Source organism: Leptopilina heterotoma, unplaced genomic scaffold, assembly GCF_015476425.1.
Source record: "Leptopilina heterotoma isolate Lh14 unplaced genomic scaffold, ASM1547642v1 Lhet_47, whole genome shotgun sequence".
Taxonomy (NCBI): domain Eukaryota; kingdom Metazoa; phylum Arthropoda; class Insecta; order Hymenoptera; family Figitidae; genus Leptopilina; species Leptopilina heterotoma.
The window spans coordinates 2,180,348-2,199,141 of NW_025111098.1; the positions used below are offsets into that span (position 1 = coordinate 2,180,348).

At 28.8% G+C, this 18,794-nt stretch overlaps 1 protein-coding gene across 1 annotated transcript; it reads right to left on the reverse strand.

Moving 5' to 3' along the window:
• Positions 1-1,005: 1,005 nt before the first annotated feature.
• Positions 1,006-5,568, reverse strand: LOC122507375 (fatty acyl-CoA reductase wat-like). Its single transcript, XM_043620043.1, has 10 exons — positions 5,336-5,568; positions 5,017-5,156; positions 4,227-4,349; positions 3,943-4,068; positions 3,669-3,829; positions 3,381-3,490; positions 3,080-3,278; positions 2,423-2,665; positions 1,919-2,182; positions 1,006-1,310 (listed from the first exon to the last, which is right to left on the reverse strand). Exons 1-10 carry the CDS (start codon positions 5,382-5,384, stop codon positions 1,226-1,228), a joined length of 1,500 nt encoding a protein of 499 aa, XP_043475978.1. The 5' UTR covers positions 5,385-5,568; the 3' UTR covers positions 1,006-1,225.
• Between the last annotated feature and the right edge of the window lie 13,226 nt (positions 5,569-18,794).

Consider the following 18,794-nt stretch of genomic DNA (forward strand, 5'->3'; position numbering starts at 1 on the left):
CCTACAATTTTTTATAAAATTTCATAATTACTTGGTGGTTTTAAGTACTCATTCATAGTTCTGAATACTGTGAAAATATTAGCCCGATCTAACAACTTGCAATTTTGACATTGGTACACTTGAGAAAATTTGCCCCTTATATATTACATAAACATTTTGACTTTTGAGATTCAAAATTGTTTAAAAACAAATTTATAATTGCAAAACTTGATTTTCAAATCTTCCTTTTTTACTAAAGATGAACAAAAAAATATTAGAATGCGAAAATTTACTCTTAAGAACGTTTGGTGCACATTTCAGGCGTGTTTACGCGAGATCGATATCTGTGCACCACGAGACAAAAAATTCGATATTTCGGTTAGTTTTAAAATCTCCAGGGATTTCTTTTTGCAAAAAATTCTGGAGAAGATAACGAATCCAAATATTATAGTTACAAAAAATCGGAGATGTGCTTATGCCCGAAAAAATGAAATCAAAATCTTTTTTGACTTTTTTTCCGGGCAAATTTTGGATTTTTTTCTTTAATATTGCACATTTAATTGTTAGATAATCAACTATTATTACCTAAAATATAAACAAAATCTAACTAAATGGATAAAAGTTATTCGTTTTTCAAAAAAAATGTGTTTTAATGTTTAATGCCCGGTAAAATCCACAATTTTGAAAATTTTTTAAAATCTATTTTCCCTAAAATCTTCTGTTATAAAACACTTCCTTTATACCAAGTTTCACAAAAATTGAAAGACCCATGACCAACTTTGAGTTTTTTGAGAAAATTTGACCCTAATGCAAATTAGTCTGCGTGGCTTTCTACGTTCTGTCGATTACACTGCAGCAGAGAACGTACTTCCAAAAGCAGCCTCACGGACCCAATTGACGGCGCTTGAACCATCGCAGTAAATAGTGGACACGCAGTGGATATAACGGATGATAAAAAAATATTTTATTTAAAAACGTTGTTTTTTATTGTTTTTATTTATGTTTTTGATGAAATTTAAAGATTATATTTCTATTTAACAACCGCGTAATAGAATTATTATTATTTAAAGATTATACTGTTTTATTATTTTAAACTATTTTTTATATCATTTTCGAAAATATTATTCTCTCCTTCCATTTTGTTTCTTCCACTCTTTCTAACGTGTTAATTGAAGAAAGAGAAAGAAAGAAAATTAGAGGGGAGAAGAGGTCGCCACCAGATGGCGTATTGCAGTCTAGCCGTTCCCTATAGTAGATTATAAATTTTCCAAACAAGCCACATAACAATGGCATAGAATGTGCCCAGAACAATTTGATGAACATAGTAAAGTCTGAAACATTCCAAACATGCAATCACTTTTTCTTAATGTGTCCTTTTTTCAAGTTTTTTTTGCTGCTAAAGCACTAGCAGTCAAAAGGTTGTAGAAATAAATTAAAATGGTGGGAACAACTGTGTACTGCGTGCGCAGCTGAGTAATAAGTTTAAAGCGAATTAGCTCAATTTTAAAAAAATCTTCCGTCTTATTAGATCCGTCATATTGAATTTTGCAAAGCTAACATCATATTCGTACTGTCTAAACCTGAATCAGTGAAATCTCGCTTATTTCCAGCTATAAGTACCACTGATTTCCATCAGCGTATATATGCTGATAAATCTGTGAAATTTCACTAGTCTCTCAGTGAAAAAATACGCTAACTGAAATCAGTGGTATAATAATCGATGATTCAAATTGAGAGAGTAATCAGCGACTCTGAAAACTCCTAAATATCAAGTTCCAATAGAATTTCATTAGCTCTTTTATTTTTGACCACAGTTGTTCCTGGCAATTTAGAAATAATTCTGCTACATGGTTTTTTTTCCTTTCTTTTTTCTATAGACAATCTATATATTTGAATAATTATGAAGTCATTTTTTTAGAGTGGAAAATTAAGGATTTACCTCCTGATTCTACATATAGCGTTTTTCAATCCTTCTTCATCAAATTCGGTTTTGAAAATAAACTTACTACATCCTTTACCATAAATTCGTAGCATTTCATCCCAAGTAAATGATGTGATGTCAAAATTAAATAGTTTCTTATCATTGTCAGAGAGTTTTTTCCACAACGATTTAATATTGTCAGTATCAAATATCCATTCTCCGCATGAATAAAATCCTATGGCCAATACCAATTTTGATCCTTTTTTAAAAACTTTGTGTAACCTTAAATAGAAATGTGTTATTCTTTTTTTTGTAAAAAAAATGATTAGTGCCTAATTTGCTTTCATCGCATCCTTTAAATTTGTAGTTAGTATTATGGACTATTGTTATGATGTTGCTAAAATTCATGAAAAGTCCTTTCTGCCTGAATAATTTTTTATATTTTTGACTCTCAACGTCGACGCTAACTTTAGGGATTTTTATCATAAAAAAGTATACAATTTTTGCGTCGTTTTTACTTACACAGGTTTTCTTCCTAGTATTCTTAAAACTACATCTCCTAAAATGGCAGGAATGAAGTGCAATATGTAGTGGAGAATAAGGAATAAGTAGAGGGAATCAGTCATAATTGAATCTGGATAGTAGTATGGATTGTTGAATGGATTTGTATAACGTTGAGAACGAAGATAACTCCGAAAATAATACCAAGTCGCTGGGTTGTCTCTTCCCGAAACGTAGTTATATACTTGCACACTCTTTTGTTCGCTAAAAAAAGGTAATTTTTGTTTAATTTCATAATAAATAAATAGAAATAAAATTTACGATAGTGGAAATGTGTATAAATTTCTAACAATTTCAAAGTTATTTGCAAATAATAACGTTCTTTCTGGTACTAAATTTTTTTGAAATAAAACATCTATTTACAATTAAATTTTTAAATCGAAAATTTTTAAAAATTATTTTTGTAACAACTTTTTGTATCAATTCTATTTTTATTCATAAATATCAAATTTGGGGATATAAACACACAAGAAAAAAAGTATAAATTTTAATCTGATTTTGGGGTAAAAATTCCCTGCAACAAATTTTCCCCTAAGTGAGGGGGCCACTGTCTATTTGAATTAGCATTGGTTTAAATTCCCTGCAACAAAATTTATACCATTTCTTTTCTATGCATACTTTTTTTTACTAGATGATGTATCCCACGCAGAAGCAATTAGACAATTACAAACCAAATCAATTGGTACTACTTCCATATTAACACTTCCTTTTGCATAGATCACTCGAATAAGACCTAAACAAATTCCTATTAAAGCCTGTGTTACTCCTTGGTTTTCATCCAGCCATCCCTCTAAAGGTTCGTTTAGTGCAGCTATAGCTGAAAAAAAATATCCACATCTCTCATTCTATATTTAATAATTACTGATATTACACTTAATGTTAACATAATCATTTATTTTCAAAACTTAAATTAAGTTACCAATTGAAAATCTGTAAATGGAAACTGGAAGTTCTTTTGCACTCTTACTGACAACTTCTTCGGCAATTGATTTTGTGAAGCAATATGTGTTTGGGAACTTGCCGAGAACTCTAAAAGTTAATTTTCATATTTATATAAATGACCTTCTTTTCAATATCGAATGCTACGTATTTTCATTTTCGGTTAATTGAAAAAATTTTAAAAGCAAAAAATAAAGCCACAAAAAGAAACACTTTAAATGTAATAAAATTTCAGAGTTAATTTTAAAATATTTATTTTTGTGCGCACAATTTGGTGAATTTGAGTTCTTCTTTTCTGGACATATTTAATTCGTCCATGGCACCGACAAGTTTTGTTAATTTTTCATGTGACAGTGGAGCTGGATAAACTTTTTCTTCAATATGCTTATAAATGCAATTACTAAATGCTGTTGATACATAAACGAAAGCCTGTATTTAAAAGAAATTTTCTTGAATAATTTTATGAAAACCAATTTATTTATAGAAGATAATTGACAATTAAATTATTATTATTATTATTATTATTATTTATAAATTATTACCTTTAAATTTTTGCATTCTTCACAAATGTTAATCATAGTTTTAACACTATCAACATTTATTTTAAGTGCAGTTTTCAATGGTTCATTAAATCTTGTTGTTGCTGCAACATGAAATACAATTGAAACCTACAAATGAAATTAAAAACTTTTTACTAATACTTATAAACTCAATTAATAGTTTCGTATTTGATTTAAAGTCTACTACTGTAAACTGCTGTTTATGATAAAAAATTTGAATTTTGTTCCGTTTAATTAAAATAAATTTACAATGTCAATTGATTTACCTCTTTCTTTAGTAACTCCAAATCTGTTTCAGAAAGATTAAAATTAGGTTTTTCTATATCACCAGACATAGCTACAATTTTTTTCTCAAAATTTGGATCTGTTGCTCTTAGAGGTTCAAATATCTGTTCAAAAAGTTTTGATAACGAATTAAACTCATTTGTGATTTTATTATTAAATTATTTTTATATTTATAATAATTACTAACAGTCACATTGGAAAAAATTTATGTATTTGTCAATTGTCAAATGAATATATTCACTTGAATAACATCATTTTCATATAAAATCTTCAATAGAATCAAATAAATTGTATTTGAATTAAATTATTTGAACCATTTAATTGACTTAACCCGTTGCCTGTCGCTGAATTCGAATTTGACGTTTATTTTTAAAAATACAAATCCGCCATTTTGAATTTTTTTATGACGTATTTGAATTCAGCGACCTCAGAAACCCTTGCATACTAATTTTTATAAATATCTGTTAAAAATTGAAAAACTTTGTCCGACATATTGGATCCGCCATTTTGAATTTTTTTTGACGTCATATTTTAATTCAGCGACCCCAAAAACCCTTGTATACTAAGTTTCATGAAAATTCATCGACCAGATTTTGCTGGACATTTTGGGCCACTTATATAAATATTTTGTCAAACAGGAAAGGGGTTAAATACAAGTTAGGTGATACAAATAAATATTTTTGATAATAGACAAGTAATCATTTATGCAAATTAAATAAATTTTTTTAGTGAATACATATATAGGAGGTTTTTGATATTGAAATAACTTACCTGTGAATTAGTAATTTCTTTGAGACGATCTCGAAATTGCTTTCCTTTTTTTTCTCTCACTAAAATATAAACAGTTTTTATCCTTGGACACGAACGAAGCAGTTTTTCAATAAGAATTTTCCCCACAAATCCCGTACCACCTAGATTTTTGAATTAAAATTAGGAAGTTAACATTTTTTCAGTTTAAGTTAATTTAAAATGAAATTAAACTTGATACTGATACCCACATGTATCATAATCGAATGGATCTATTTTTTAAAATTGTAGGTATAGAATTTATATTTATGACATTTAACATTTACAAAATTATACTAATTACCTGTGATAAATATACTTTGGTCAGTGTAAAATTGCTGAATTTCAGTCATGATGAAAGATTTGTTACAAGTTTGTACTTAAATTATAAATTTCTCTGAACTATACACAAAATTGTGTAACTTAAGGCCGTAAAGCGTTTTTCAATTGAAGCGAATGAAACAGTGTTTGCACTTGGAAAAATTTAATTTCTCAGTGGGAATGAATGCATAATTCATAGTTTTATTTCTTTGTTAATGTAGAATATAATTACCATGTTTGTAACTACATCTGTCATAGTTAAAGTTGATAAATGTCAAGTTAAAAATACTTATGCTTTTTAAATTTTCCATGTAGAAACTGAAACGTAGTTGTCATCCGGTCCTGATCAGGTTAAATAGGGCCTTGAATTGGAAGTGAAAAACTTTTTCAGATCATATCCTAAAGTGGTGTTTAAAAAAAAGGCCAAATCAGGTTGTGATCAGGGCTTAACTTATAATAAATTAGGTTATTTTATCTGCTGTTAAAATATATTTCTATCATTTACGTTATGATGTGAAAATGGAAGATTAATTTCAATATAGAGTAGAACGGGGTGAAAAAGCCATTTGACTTTTATTTAAAAACTGTTAAACAGATTTATCATCCATTTAGAATATAAATACTATTAGGTAATACGCAACTTTTGATTCTAGTTTGGATGTTGTACCTATAGTAATATAGTTTATATTGTAATTTTAATTTTTGAGTTGCTCTGCGTATAATATTTCGATAAACTTTTCGAACACATTACAACCTTTTAAAGTCAACGGGTAATAAAAGTAAATCTTTGTACATAAAGAGAAAACTATACTCAAAACGTATACAATGTTAATTTTTGGAAATTGAACTGAATTTAAAATTTATTCTAGCTTTTAGAAAAACTGGTCTTGGGGGTGAAAAAGTCAAGGACAAAAATCCATTGAATATTATATGAAATTCATTTGTTTCTTACTCAAACTAACCTTCTAATTTTACAAAATTTTCGCGAGTTTACTTAATAAAATTAATTAATTAATTTTACAAAAAAGTACAAAAACTTGGTAGTGCAAATCGAAAACATGTAAACTTAACATAATATTCAATTTTCTTTCCTGAAAGCTCTTTCAAATTTATTAAAATATTTTTAAAATAAGATTATTTGTCATATAAATAAATGAAAACTATAAAAATACCAAAATTAATAACATATTTTGCTTAATAAACTTAAACTTTCAATGCCAATTGGAAAGAGGAAAAAATTTTTAATTCAGATTTTATAGCGTCAAATGTAAAATGTGTCTTTTTCACCCCGTTCTACTCTACAGTAATAAACTAAGGAAGTAAAATACAGAATTCTCCTGAATTTATTTATTTATACCTTTATTTAATAATACATTTTAAAAATATAAATATTATGTAAATATAATAAGATAAATAAGAATATTTAAATAGATAATAATTAAATAAATGATTCTATGAAAATATTGAAATTTTTTACGTTTTTAAATTATAATTAATTGTATTTGAAGTATATTTTCGAAATACAATATTATGATTCCATATACACTCTTGTTTTACGGACGAAAAAGTGCCTGACAAGTCAAAGTGAAATTTCTTTAATGGTGTTCAAAAATCCGAAAGAGAGAAATGCTTGTCCTTTTTATCGTGATTACTACTGTTTTTCTTTGATACTGTTTTTTTCTCCTCTTTGAGTTAGAAGATAATTGGAAGATGATTATCGATTACTGTTAGTATCAAATAAAGCATAAAAATTTTGAAATTTTTTAAGTAAATTGGTATGTTATGTTAAAAAGAATATAAATAAATACCTACATATGAAAATAATTACCTGACAATTATAAATAAAACTTTGAGACTAACGATCACTTTGAGTCAAATTGGAAATAAGAATAAAAGATGTTTTTTGACGTTTCGACAATACGGTTGTCTTCTTTAGAAAATATAATTTTTTAAATAATAAAAATGACCCACTTACATTTTACAAGTTTTTATTTTTCAATTTGGTTTTTTATCATAAATAATGGATTTTTTTATTTGCACTATTATATAGACGTAAACAAAAACAAGTAAAAAACTAGTTGAACAGTTGTTAAATGTTAATAACAAAACTATTGAAAATTCATAATTAGTTAAAATATGTACTAATTTCAGAAAAAATGCAATTTTTACTTATTGTTACAAAGCAGAAATAAATTAATTAATTGGGCTTTTGAGATGGCCCTTTTATTTCAAATTTGGGGAGGCACCAAGCTGCCAAGGTCTAAAAGACCTTGTTTAATTATGCGGGATCGTCTTTCCACTTTTAAAAGTTACCGGGATAGCTTTGTTTTAACTCTGATAAATAATTATTTCAATTTACTTTATTTATTTCAGGAGTTTTAAAATAAATAAAATCAGATTTGTCATTCACATTAAAATTTTATTTTAAAAAGATTTTAAGAAATTTACAAACTTGCACATGTTTGAAAGAGAATTAAAGTTGAAAGTAACATTAAATCATTGAAACGATACAGACTTACCGCTAAAATCCTTAATCCTACCGACAGGGCATAATTTCTCTTATACGGCGCAGGTACTACGCGTACGGACTGGCCGGTCGAGAAACAGGGATCCTCCATCGGGCAAAACACAAGTTAAATGTCGAAAATTAAGTCGTCTGTGCGACTTATTTTTATTTACGCGAACTCGCGAATTTTGTGGGGCCACTGCATTGAGACGGCGCAGGTACTACACATACGGACTGGCCGGTTATGAAACTCAAAACAGCTCTCACTGGACTCCGCCGGTTAGAAGATTCTATTAAATTTTTCGTCTGCCTTTCGCGTTGTACTTGATATGTTATACGCGGGGGTCCAACGCGCAGACGGGCATAGTCGCGGCATTTCCTACTTTCTTGCGATCAACAGATCTGTCAGGCCGCAGCCAGGACAGGTGTTGATCGCTTGAAGAGGAAAATTGTACAGCAGCGATGGAAATTTTGCAACAAGCCTCTACTCTTTGTCCTGATGTCAAAGTGGGGTAAATTTGTCAACTAAGGATTTTTAGAATTAGAAGTAGGGAAATTCTTCAGGCCCATTGGACTTTGCATTATGCTACTGACGTTTCTAATTGCATGCAGTTTTCGTGAGAACGGAAACGGCGTTGTTAATTTGATACTTATCAGAAACAATTTTCATAACTAAATATATAAATTATAATTATATTGTAAAGAAAGAATTTTTTATTTATAATTATAATTTATTTATAGTTATAAGTGTCTAATATAAGTTGTATAAGTAACGTTATATTGGTCCTACATTTTACAAGTTACTAGTATATGTATTTTGCTTTCATAATTATACATATACACATATACATGCAACTTACAGTCCTCCGGCATTTTATTGTTAACAATAAGTTACAATAAAATGTTTAGCTATTATCAAATTATTTTCTGTAAATTTGGAATAGTGCATAAAACGAATAAAATATATACGCTTCATAAAGCGTTGAGTCAGCCTCCAAATGCATGTGCATTTGTTATGATATTCTAGTCCCTAAGTTTGTAGGCCCCAAGGGGAAAAAGGAAGGAGAGACAAGGAAAGACAATAGGAGAGACAAGGCAATGAGCAGAGGCATGTGTAGCATGCTTGTGTGTGTGCCCGTAACGCGAAGAACTCAAGGGTGTGGTCGTGTTAGATCTTGTAGTTAGCGGAATCAGTGGATGTGCACGTATACACCTAGGTCGTCTCAATGCATATGTGTGAAATGCATTACCTTTAATTATTTTCAAATAGAGTCTTCTTTTATTATATAAAATTTTAAGTATTAATAATGTTTATAAATTTATGCATATAATTTATAAACAATATTATAAAATATATAGGAATTTATGTTTTATAAATTCTGTCCTATCTTTTGTAGCTTTATTAAAAAGAAAAATAATAATAAAATAGTACCTGTTAAGTACCTTGTACGTAACAATTATAGAGTAAGAAAATCAAAGTTGCAAATTTTTGTTTATTTTTAGACCATGCACTACTACTTGATAAAGTTAATTTCAGAATTTCCCGTTATATTATTTTTTAAATAAATTATTTTTAATTCTTATAAAAAGTAAAAAAAAAATTTTCTTTACAAAATTCAATAGAAATATAGAACAATATTTAAAAACAATAAATGGGGTTTCTATTTTAATAACTGAACTAAAATATTAATTAAAATTCTTAAATTTAAAAATGTCGAAACCAATATGGCGGACGAATTTTTTAAATTTGTTTGAAGCTCCGTATTCGTTTTCGGAGTCGCTAAATACGAATTAGATCTCAGATTTTAAAAATTCAAAATGGCAGATTCAATATGGTGGACGAGTTTTATAAAAAATTGTTAAAACAAACAAAACCACGTCCACATTGTTGGTTCTGGAAAGCGCTAAGAGCGAGAAAATATTTGTTATCTAACATGCACAATTTCTGGCAGGAGTCTTCTACTTAAAAGCAACAGTCTTCCCCGTCAAATGAGGCCTCAAGATATGTAGATTAGAAATGTAAAGTGGAATTGAAGAAGCTGAAAGATCTGACGGATTGAAAGAAATGGACAATAGAGTCACGCCTTTCAACTTTAGAAATAATAGTGAGAAAATTGTCACTGAATAAAAGGGATAGAGAAAAAACAGAAGGGAAAGAAAATGGGAAATGGAAAGAGAGAAGTGGCTCAGGCAAATAAGGAAAGGGATCGTTAATAACTTGAAGGTGATGGAGATAGAAGGCGAAAATGGCACCGTTTTTAATTTATTTGCCTCACATTTTTTTCGTTCAGTACTGATAATAACAAAATTTTTTCAAATAAATAAATTTCTTTGAATATCTTTAAGACAATGATAACTCTCTAATGTTTGTATAACATTTAACGGTATTCAGAGTGTTTTAATTTTGACAATATGAAGAAAGCTTTTTAATCTTTCAATTTAAGGTATTGTAAAAAAATGTCAACTTAATTCGTTTAGAAAAATTAAAAATTATTTCAAAAGTAGTAAATATCTTTAATGATTATTAGCTGTGGATTTTTAGAAAGTAGAATAAATAAGAATTACAAAAAGATTTACAACACTTTTTAAATTAAACTTTGAAAAGCTTTGTAGTATTATACTCTTTTAAATAGGAAAACAAATATTGCAGAATTCTAGATTTTTAGGAAATTCCAGGGCTTTATACACCCTAGGTACAAAGATTTTCTGTTTAGTGACTTAACAGAAGTTTTCTTTTATAAGAAAACTCGAAGTAATTCTGTTGAGAGAAACTTGTGCATTTGCTAAATTCTCTAATTAAATACACTCGCTTTAATCCAACTTTGTGTAGACTAATTTTATCTGAGTATGAGTATGTCTGCAATTTGGTATGTAGTCTTACAAGAGAAAAATTTCGTCCACAGTGCACTGTGAAGTAATATTAATACTTTCGAATGTATTTCATTTTCTGATACGTAGAAATATACGCAGATATAAAAAAATTGAATTTATCCATAAAAGGGAGTTGACAAGCGGGATAAAAATGGGTTTGATAGACGGTCATTTTTACCAGTACATTTGCTTCCGTCTCTGGTTGCGCAAATGAGAGAGGTAATTTCTTTAACCTTTTCGCGTTCGTCACGACTATTCTACACCCATTCTACTGTCTTGCTCGGATAAGAAATTCACTGAGTCGAGGGAGGACGCATATTGTCAGGCCATCAGTATCCCTCTCCAACTTGGTGGAGACTTCTCTCTATAGCCTCCGTCTCGGATCTGAGGTATATATTCGCCCCTATCTATATCTGTGTATGGTTCCAATAAAACGGGAACCACTCACAGCTTTTGTGTCGAATACAGTGGCGGTACTGGAGCGCTCGTGGTTGTTATCGGCCATCAGGTTTTATATCCAGTCCTATATCGAGAAGAGAGTACCGGGGTGAAGAGGGAAGTCAAACGATACTGTATACCGCGTGTTTCACAAAGATTCTATGAAGATTGCCCGGGATTTTATTACGAGAGAAATGTCGGTTAATAAAAATGAATACGTAGGGCCTTGCTTCTTCTTCTTCTTCTTTTTCCTTGCAACTCTACGACTCTCAGACCATCTTTCATCTATATACTTCACTCTAGCTCTTCGTATTGCCTTTCCGTTGTCAGTGATTTAAAAGTGTGATTTCACGCCGAAAGCATAAATCTTCAACGACGATTGCCAAGTTTCTTTAAGTTCTAGATACCCACTTTGGACAATTTCTGCTCTCATAAGAATCGCTTATCCATTTTATTTCTATTCTTCCTTCCTTTCTTCAATTTTCTTTAAAAATTTTTAGCAGATAGAATGAAAAGACATTGGTTTGCAAAAGCCATTTTATCTAATAGTTTCAAAAGCTCAAGATACTTAAAGCTTTGTTACATAAAGAACTGCAGATAGTATATCATACTGATATTGATAAAAGAATTTAACAAACAAAATTCAAACAGAAATATTTTAAATAACAAAAGTCATTAAGGCGTAATTGAATATTCAACCAATCACGACCATCATCTTGCCAAACCCATCCAAAAAAATTAGCTGTTTTTCTATTAGGAAAAATTATATACTGAATATTTTTATTTTTCGAAAACGACTATTTACTAGATTTTAATATTAGTGAGTAGCATAAAGTAACATGAAGTTTCGTTATTAGCTATGCATAAGATTTTTCTTGGCATTGATCGCCTAGTAATAAATGTAAAATAGTACTCTAGTGTTACTTGTTACAATATTGAAATTTTCTTATCAACGTTTAAGCTACGAAAGAAGTGATTCTAGGGTAGGACTATGAATTTAGTTCCGACTTTATCACTATCAAAAGCTTTGCAAATTTTGACAATATCACCTCGCACCTGAGGCTATGACAGAATTTCGAATTGTTTACGCACTTTGACGACTAAATAGGTCGTGTGTATGATAATGTCCCCATTATTGAACCGCTGTAGGGCTTGAGAGCCACGAACGAGGGATCGTCAGATTACGTTGGACACCTGAGTCTTTGTTAAGGACTTAATTAATTAAGGTCCTCAGTCCACCAGAATCGTTTGCAGGGTTGAAAGGGTTACGTCTTAACGCCACGCTGGCAGCTGTTACCCCAGTTGAGGATTAACAGTATTCCTTTTCTACCCTCCTTCTTTTAAAAGAAACATTTTTATTGAATCTACCCTGATTTAAAGTCTAATGAAACGTATTTCTTTGAATCTGCTCATATTTAGGTGGTCGGAATTATAATGCTAACAATAATTAATTAATATATGACAAGTACTATATATCTTTAGAAGGCGTTGAATTTAAAAAAATGGTACACTCGTACAAGAAAATTATTATAAAATATTTGTGCTTAGTATCCATTTGATAGAAGAGAGCAAAAGGGGAATTTAAATACGATTTGAAGGAAAGCATTCCCTATTTATAAAAATAAACTAAGTAAAGAGAGAGAGAAAGAGTGACATGTTTACCTATAGTATTAACAGTTCAAGGATCAATGCGACGCGCAGGTTCTCGCTCACACAAAGCGGTAATATTTATGCAATTTTATCTCTATAATCTTTAACATAATTTAAGTGTTAGGCATATGCACTGGAGTGAATAATCTACTTAAGCACTTTCGGTTAGTTCAAGTGTGTAGATATTATTGATGCATTTCATCTATGACAGAAACTATACATTTTGATTCTTATTTTAACATGATCTGAGATAATCTTAAAGGGAAGTGGATATATGACCATTTTAATTATATTCCAGGATTTGATACTATACATGAACAGATAATAAGTGTTAAATTTATTGCGTATAGTTTACAGCTAGTGTTATTTCAACATTAGTAATACCAGTTTTATTTTACACCACTAGTGATTAAGTATCAGATATCTAATAAGGTAAAAATTCTTTAAGTTTTCATGAACGTTGACAAACAAATGAATCAGAATATTCTTTAGGGTTAGACAAGGGAGAAGTCAGAGTAAACTAAATCAATTTTTTGTCGTAACCCTTGTAATACTTTTTCCAGACTATTAGAAGACAATTAAATACAGAACTTTAATATTAAACAAAATTTTCATAAATCAACAATAATTCGGGAAACTATAAAACCTTACTGTTCTGAACTTTAGTGTAATTTTACATAACCCAAAAACCTAAATTCAACCGGATTTCAATACTTGACCAAAGAAAACGTTACTTGTGCAATCTGGTATTTTATAGTTTTGTCTAGGTGGTCCCCCTTAGGGAGCCAGACAACTTTTGTATCGCCGGTATTGTCAATCGGACTAGAGCAGAAATAATGAAAAATCATTAAACTAAACATTACTCAAAACTTAATTTGTATTTAAAGGAAAAGGTAGTTTAAAACACAATAAAAATATTATAAGTATAAATTAACTATCAATTAGGTAAAAATAATTCAATATATTGTGCCAACGAAATCTAATTAACAATATTGACAATAAATTATGATTATCATTTTGTTGTTTATAAAAAGAATTAACGCAAATTTTACATGCTTTGGCGACATTTTTTCTATAGAATGTCACAAAAAATTAATTCCACCCCCCCCCCCCTCCAAGGCGTGACATAGATTATGAACGTCGCCTCATAGGGTATTTAAAAATACATTGATTGACCCAAGATTTAATACCTTTTACCATATTTATAAAAAGTTATTCATATATTTCTATTATCATTCTTATCTTTATGAGGGAGCAAAGTGTTTTTTAAATGACCAAAAATTTAATTGAGTTTTTCAGATATTTTTTTCGACATGCACTAAAATAAATTCAATTTTTTTATTTTTAAATTTAGTTTATTTAGTTTTGAGTAGACATAAAACTAAATTTAATTTATTAATTTAGTTTCGAGTCGACACGAAACTAATCTCAGTTTATTAATTTAGTTTTATGCCAACTCAAAAACTAAAAAGAAATTAAACTCTTGTAACGGTCCCTGATTTGCGTATTTTAATACCAACTATATTCAATTCGATTATAAATTTATAATATTATAAATATATAAAGGCTTCGGAAATGAAAAATAAATTTTTATTCAATATTTATTGATTTCTTTTGTGGAAAATATACACATTTTTTATACACATTTTTTGTGAAAAATATATAAATATTATACTACAATTTTACATTATCATCGAAATATTCCATTAAATTTTTCTTGCATACTTAATTATTTAATACAAAACAGAGCTTCGGAGATGAAATTAAATTCTTACATTTAATTCGAGACAATATTTGATTGTTTATCAAATGAATATTTTTACTCCTTTTTGTAAATAATAAAAGTAAGCATCAGACTTTTAGCTTTATTTTAATGTGCATTAAAATTTTATTTAGGATATTTTTAAAACATGAAAATATCATTAATCATCGTGAATTAATTTTAACCCTAAAACTGAAGACAAAGTTTAAATATTTTTATCATATATAAAACTGAAGTCAAAAATTTTTTTAAATTGCATTTAATGATTAAAAAAACATCGTACTTTCTGACACTAATTTTGTTTTACCTGATTTTGATTACTATTGTGTTGTATATAATGATGTAACTGAAGAATTAATCTATAAACTTGAGAAACTCCTAAATTCATGTATAAAATTTATATTTGATTTAAAGAAAGATGAACATGTAACTTGGCTGTCTTACACATGTAATTTTAAACAATAAAAAACCTTCGTATTTGTATGAAAAGTTTGTTTTTAGAGAGGAAATTACCACTAGAGAGTTAAGATCTCCTTACATTCTTAGGGCTCCACAATGTAAAACAGAAAAATTAAAAACTCGTTCATAGTAACTGCCATAAATTTATGAAACTCTCTTCCTCGTTTTATGACAAATATTGAAAGTCCAAAAACATTTAAAGTACAATTACATAAATATTTATTTTCGTTGGATGTATAGAGTATATCGAGTGTATCTTGAATGGTATGTTATCTGTATGCAAGTTGCTGTGATAATTTGTAAATCAAAGTATTTTATTGTCTTGATGAGATGTATATGGCTTCATTAAACTTTATAGATATATATTGTATTAATTACTGTATTTCTAATGGTTGTCCTCGTGGTATTTACCTAGGACATAATAAATATATTTTAATCTATTCTCTTCTAATAATTTAAAAAAATTGTAAGAAAAAGAAATCCGTTAAGATTTAATTTTTTTATGGAACTTTTTAATTTTCTAATCTGAAATTTGCATACAAGTTATGCACTCTGTCACTAAAATTTCTTATAAACAATTCAAATAGAATACTGAATATTGAAAAACAGTATCCAATGCCCAACACATAAGAGATTAGAAAAAACAATTTTTCCTTTTTAATGTCTTCTGGAGGCGAAATTTTTCCAGGCAGTACGTTATTTATTAAATAGACTTTATCAAACAATCCAAATTCCGTGGCCCTTTGAATTATTTTATTGTAAAAATCAGTGAAAGGCGGATTATTAAAATTTTCCCATAAGAAAATATGATAAGTAAAAATTTCTGGCAATATTTTAACATTCAACTCTTTTCCTTTTAATGAGAAATATTTATTAATTTGATTTTCAGCATCAGGAAGAATGCAGCTTATATTTTTAAAACGAGTCAAATATTCTAAACAGCGTAACCCATGAAACCCATAATTATAGTCGAAAGTTTCAGATTTAGCTAATAGCTTCTTAAAGTATGGAACGGAAGTATATGTTTCTATTTGGCTATAAGTAAATCGATCCATTTGCAATCCTAATGACGAATCAGCTAATTCTTCCAATGTCGAAATTTCCGGTACCGACTGTAGACTAATGTCCAAAATTACCGAATAGAAATAACTTGTGTAAACAAAACATGTAATCAGTAAAGCTCCGAATACAAATCTTTCTAACCATTTACTTGGTTCCTGATTTGCGGGCATTCCCATTATAATTTGACATATGTTTAAAGCTTGCCATGTGGTTTTATTAAAATTCAAAAAGAAAGCTGTAAGTAAAATGATGACAATCATGCAAATAGTTATTATTATCTCCTATAATATTAACATATTCGTCGTCGTTTTGTCGTCCGTCGTTCGTGTAACTCCGTACTTCATCGTTCGGTCGTTCGACTTTTATCATTTATTCATCGTATCGTATATGGATACTCATTGTACATACATATACGCATGCGCAGTAGTGTTTTGTGAATGTCAGACATGCGCAGTAGTATTCTATCAATGTCAGACATGCGCAGTAGTGTTCTATCAGTATCACGCATGCGCAGTAGTGTTCTATCACTATAACGCATGCGCAGAAGTGTTCTATCACTATAACGCATGCGCAGAAGTGTTCTGTCAATGTCAGACATGCGCAGTAGTGTTCTATCACTATAACGCATGCGCAGTAGTGTTCTATTAGTATCAAGCATGCGAAGTAGTGTTCTATCACTATAAAGCATGCGAAGAACATTCAGAACTTTAAAATTGAATTTTTTAATCCATACACAAACTAAAAATTATTTTTTTACAATACAAAATTTCCAAAGCCCAAAATGTCCAAAATATGAAATTTACAAAATAAGAAGTGTTGAATTGTACTGTAAGTGAAAAAAATCTAAAGCTTACTTTAAAGGTTATTTTCTACAGAATGGGAATTACTTGTAGACATTAACGTGTAATTTTTTCTTAGAAATTGCAGGTCGGCAAAGTTATACACAAAAATTTCAATTTGAAATACTTTTTTTGTACAAAAAACTATTCTTAAAAAAATATAAAACATGATATGATGTAGATTTTTCAAGAAAATTTAGTAAAAAAATATGTTTTAATTTTAAAAAATATTTTTCTGTTAACCCGTTGCCTGTTAACGACCGTTGGGTAGTAAACTTCTTAGCGCAAAATAAATGCAATTTTGTATGTAAATTATAAAATAAATTGTTTTATATCATTATTAACACACTATATTGATTGCAATGATCGTAAATTAAGTAATAAATAAATTATTATTTATTATTTTTAAATAATATAACAATTTAAAAACAAGTAAAATTTATGAAAATTTATTTTTAATTTAAGTCACATAGTGTAAGTATATAAGGGTTTTTGGAATCGGTAAATTCGAATTTGACCTTAATTTTAAAAAATTTAAAATGGCGGACATCATTTTTGAAATTTATTTGGATTTTTATCAATTTCAGTACCGAAGGGTTTTTCAGGTCGCTGAATTCGAGATTGACCATCATTTTTAAAACTTCAAAATGCAGGATCCAAATTGGCGGACATACTTTTTGAAATTCATTTGGATTTTTATTAATTTCAGTATCTAAGGGTTTTTCGGGTAGCTAAATTCAAATTTGACCTTCATATTTGAAAATTCAAAAAAGTTGACATCATTTTTAAAATTCATTTGGATTTTTTTCAATTTCAGTATCTAGGGATATTTTGGGACGCGTGGAGGCTGCAAAGGTTTTACATTACACTTTCTATTCTTTGTTTTTTTGTTTATAATATCTGTTTAAAATTTAAAAATTTTGTCCGACATATTGGATCCACCATTTTGAATTTTTTTTGACGTCATATTTATATTCAGCGACCCCAAAAACCCTTGTATACTAAGTTTCATAAAAATTCATCTAACAGATTTTGCTGAACATTTTGGGCCAATCATATGATTATTATATTTCCAAACAGCGAAGGGGTTTATAAGATTGTTTCAAATTTTTAAATTCTTTTGGTCTAAGTTTGCCAACCTGCATTTTCTAAGAAAAAAGTTTCGTATATTCGCATAATTCAAGTTATTTGAATCAAATAAATATATAGATAAAAAAATTATTTGAATGAGATAATTTTTTTTAGTGTGCCAATACTTTTACGTATGCAAATGGAAGAACATTAATTTATTTATTATAAATTTGGTATAAGGACTACATAAATAATTATTTGACGCAATTAAAGAGATATTGGCCTAAATTAAAATAATTAATTATGAAAAATAATTGCATATTTGATATAAATAAGGAAAATTCCACGTCAACACGGAGAGAGCTCTAAACAAAAATTGCTTTGATGGATTTAAACGTTCTAGGGCTTAAAAGATTTCTACATTCATGTACTTTAAGATGCCGATGGGCGTTTTTTTGCAAATTTTCATTTCCGATGCCAATAGAGCTGTCAAAAGTCAAAAGGTCCAAAAATCTCAAAATACTTTTATGAATTAAAAGCAAAAAACGGGGTAAATTATTTTGTAACTCATTCTTTAACAGTTTTTAGGGTCCCCGAATATAAATCTAAAGTTTTTTTTAAAATTTAAAATGGCAGATCCAATATGGCGGACAAAATTCAAATTTGAACAGATTCGATTAAAACTTGTTACTCGGGGGTTTTTAGGGTCGCTGATTACGAATCTGAAGTCACTTTTTAAAAATTCAAAATAGCGGAAAAAATTTTCAAATTTGATCCGATTCCC

Coding starts and splice junctions, on each gene's coding strand:
- LOC122507375 (XM_043620043.1), bottom strand. CDS start 5,384: ATGACTGAAATTCAGCAATTTTACACTGACCAAAGTATATTTATCACA. Junction 3,491..3,668: donor GAACTCAAATTCACCAAATT/GTGCGCACAAAA, acceptor ATTAACTTTTAG/AGTTCTCGGCAAGTTCCCAA. Junction 2,666..3,079: donor ACATCATCTAGTAAAAAAAA/GTATGCATAGAA, acceptor ACCTTTTTTTAG/CGAACAAAAGAGTGTGCAAG.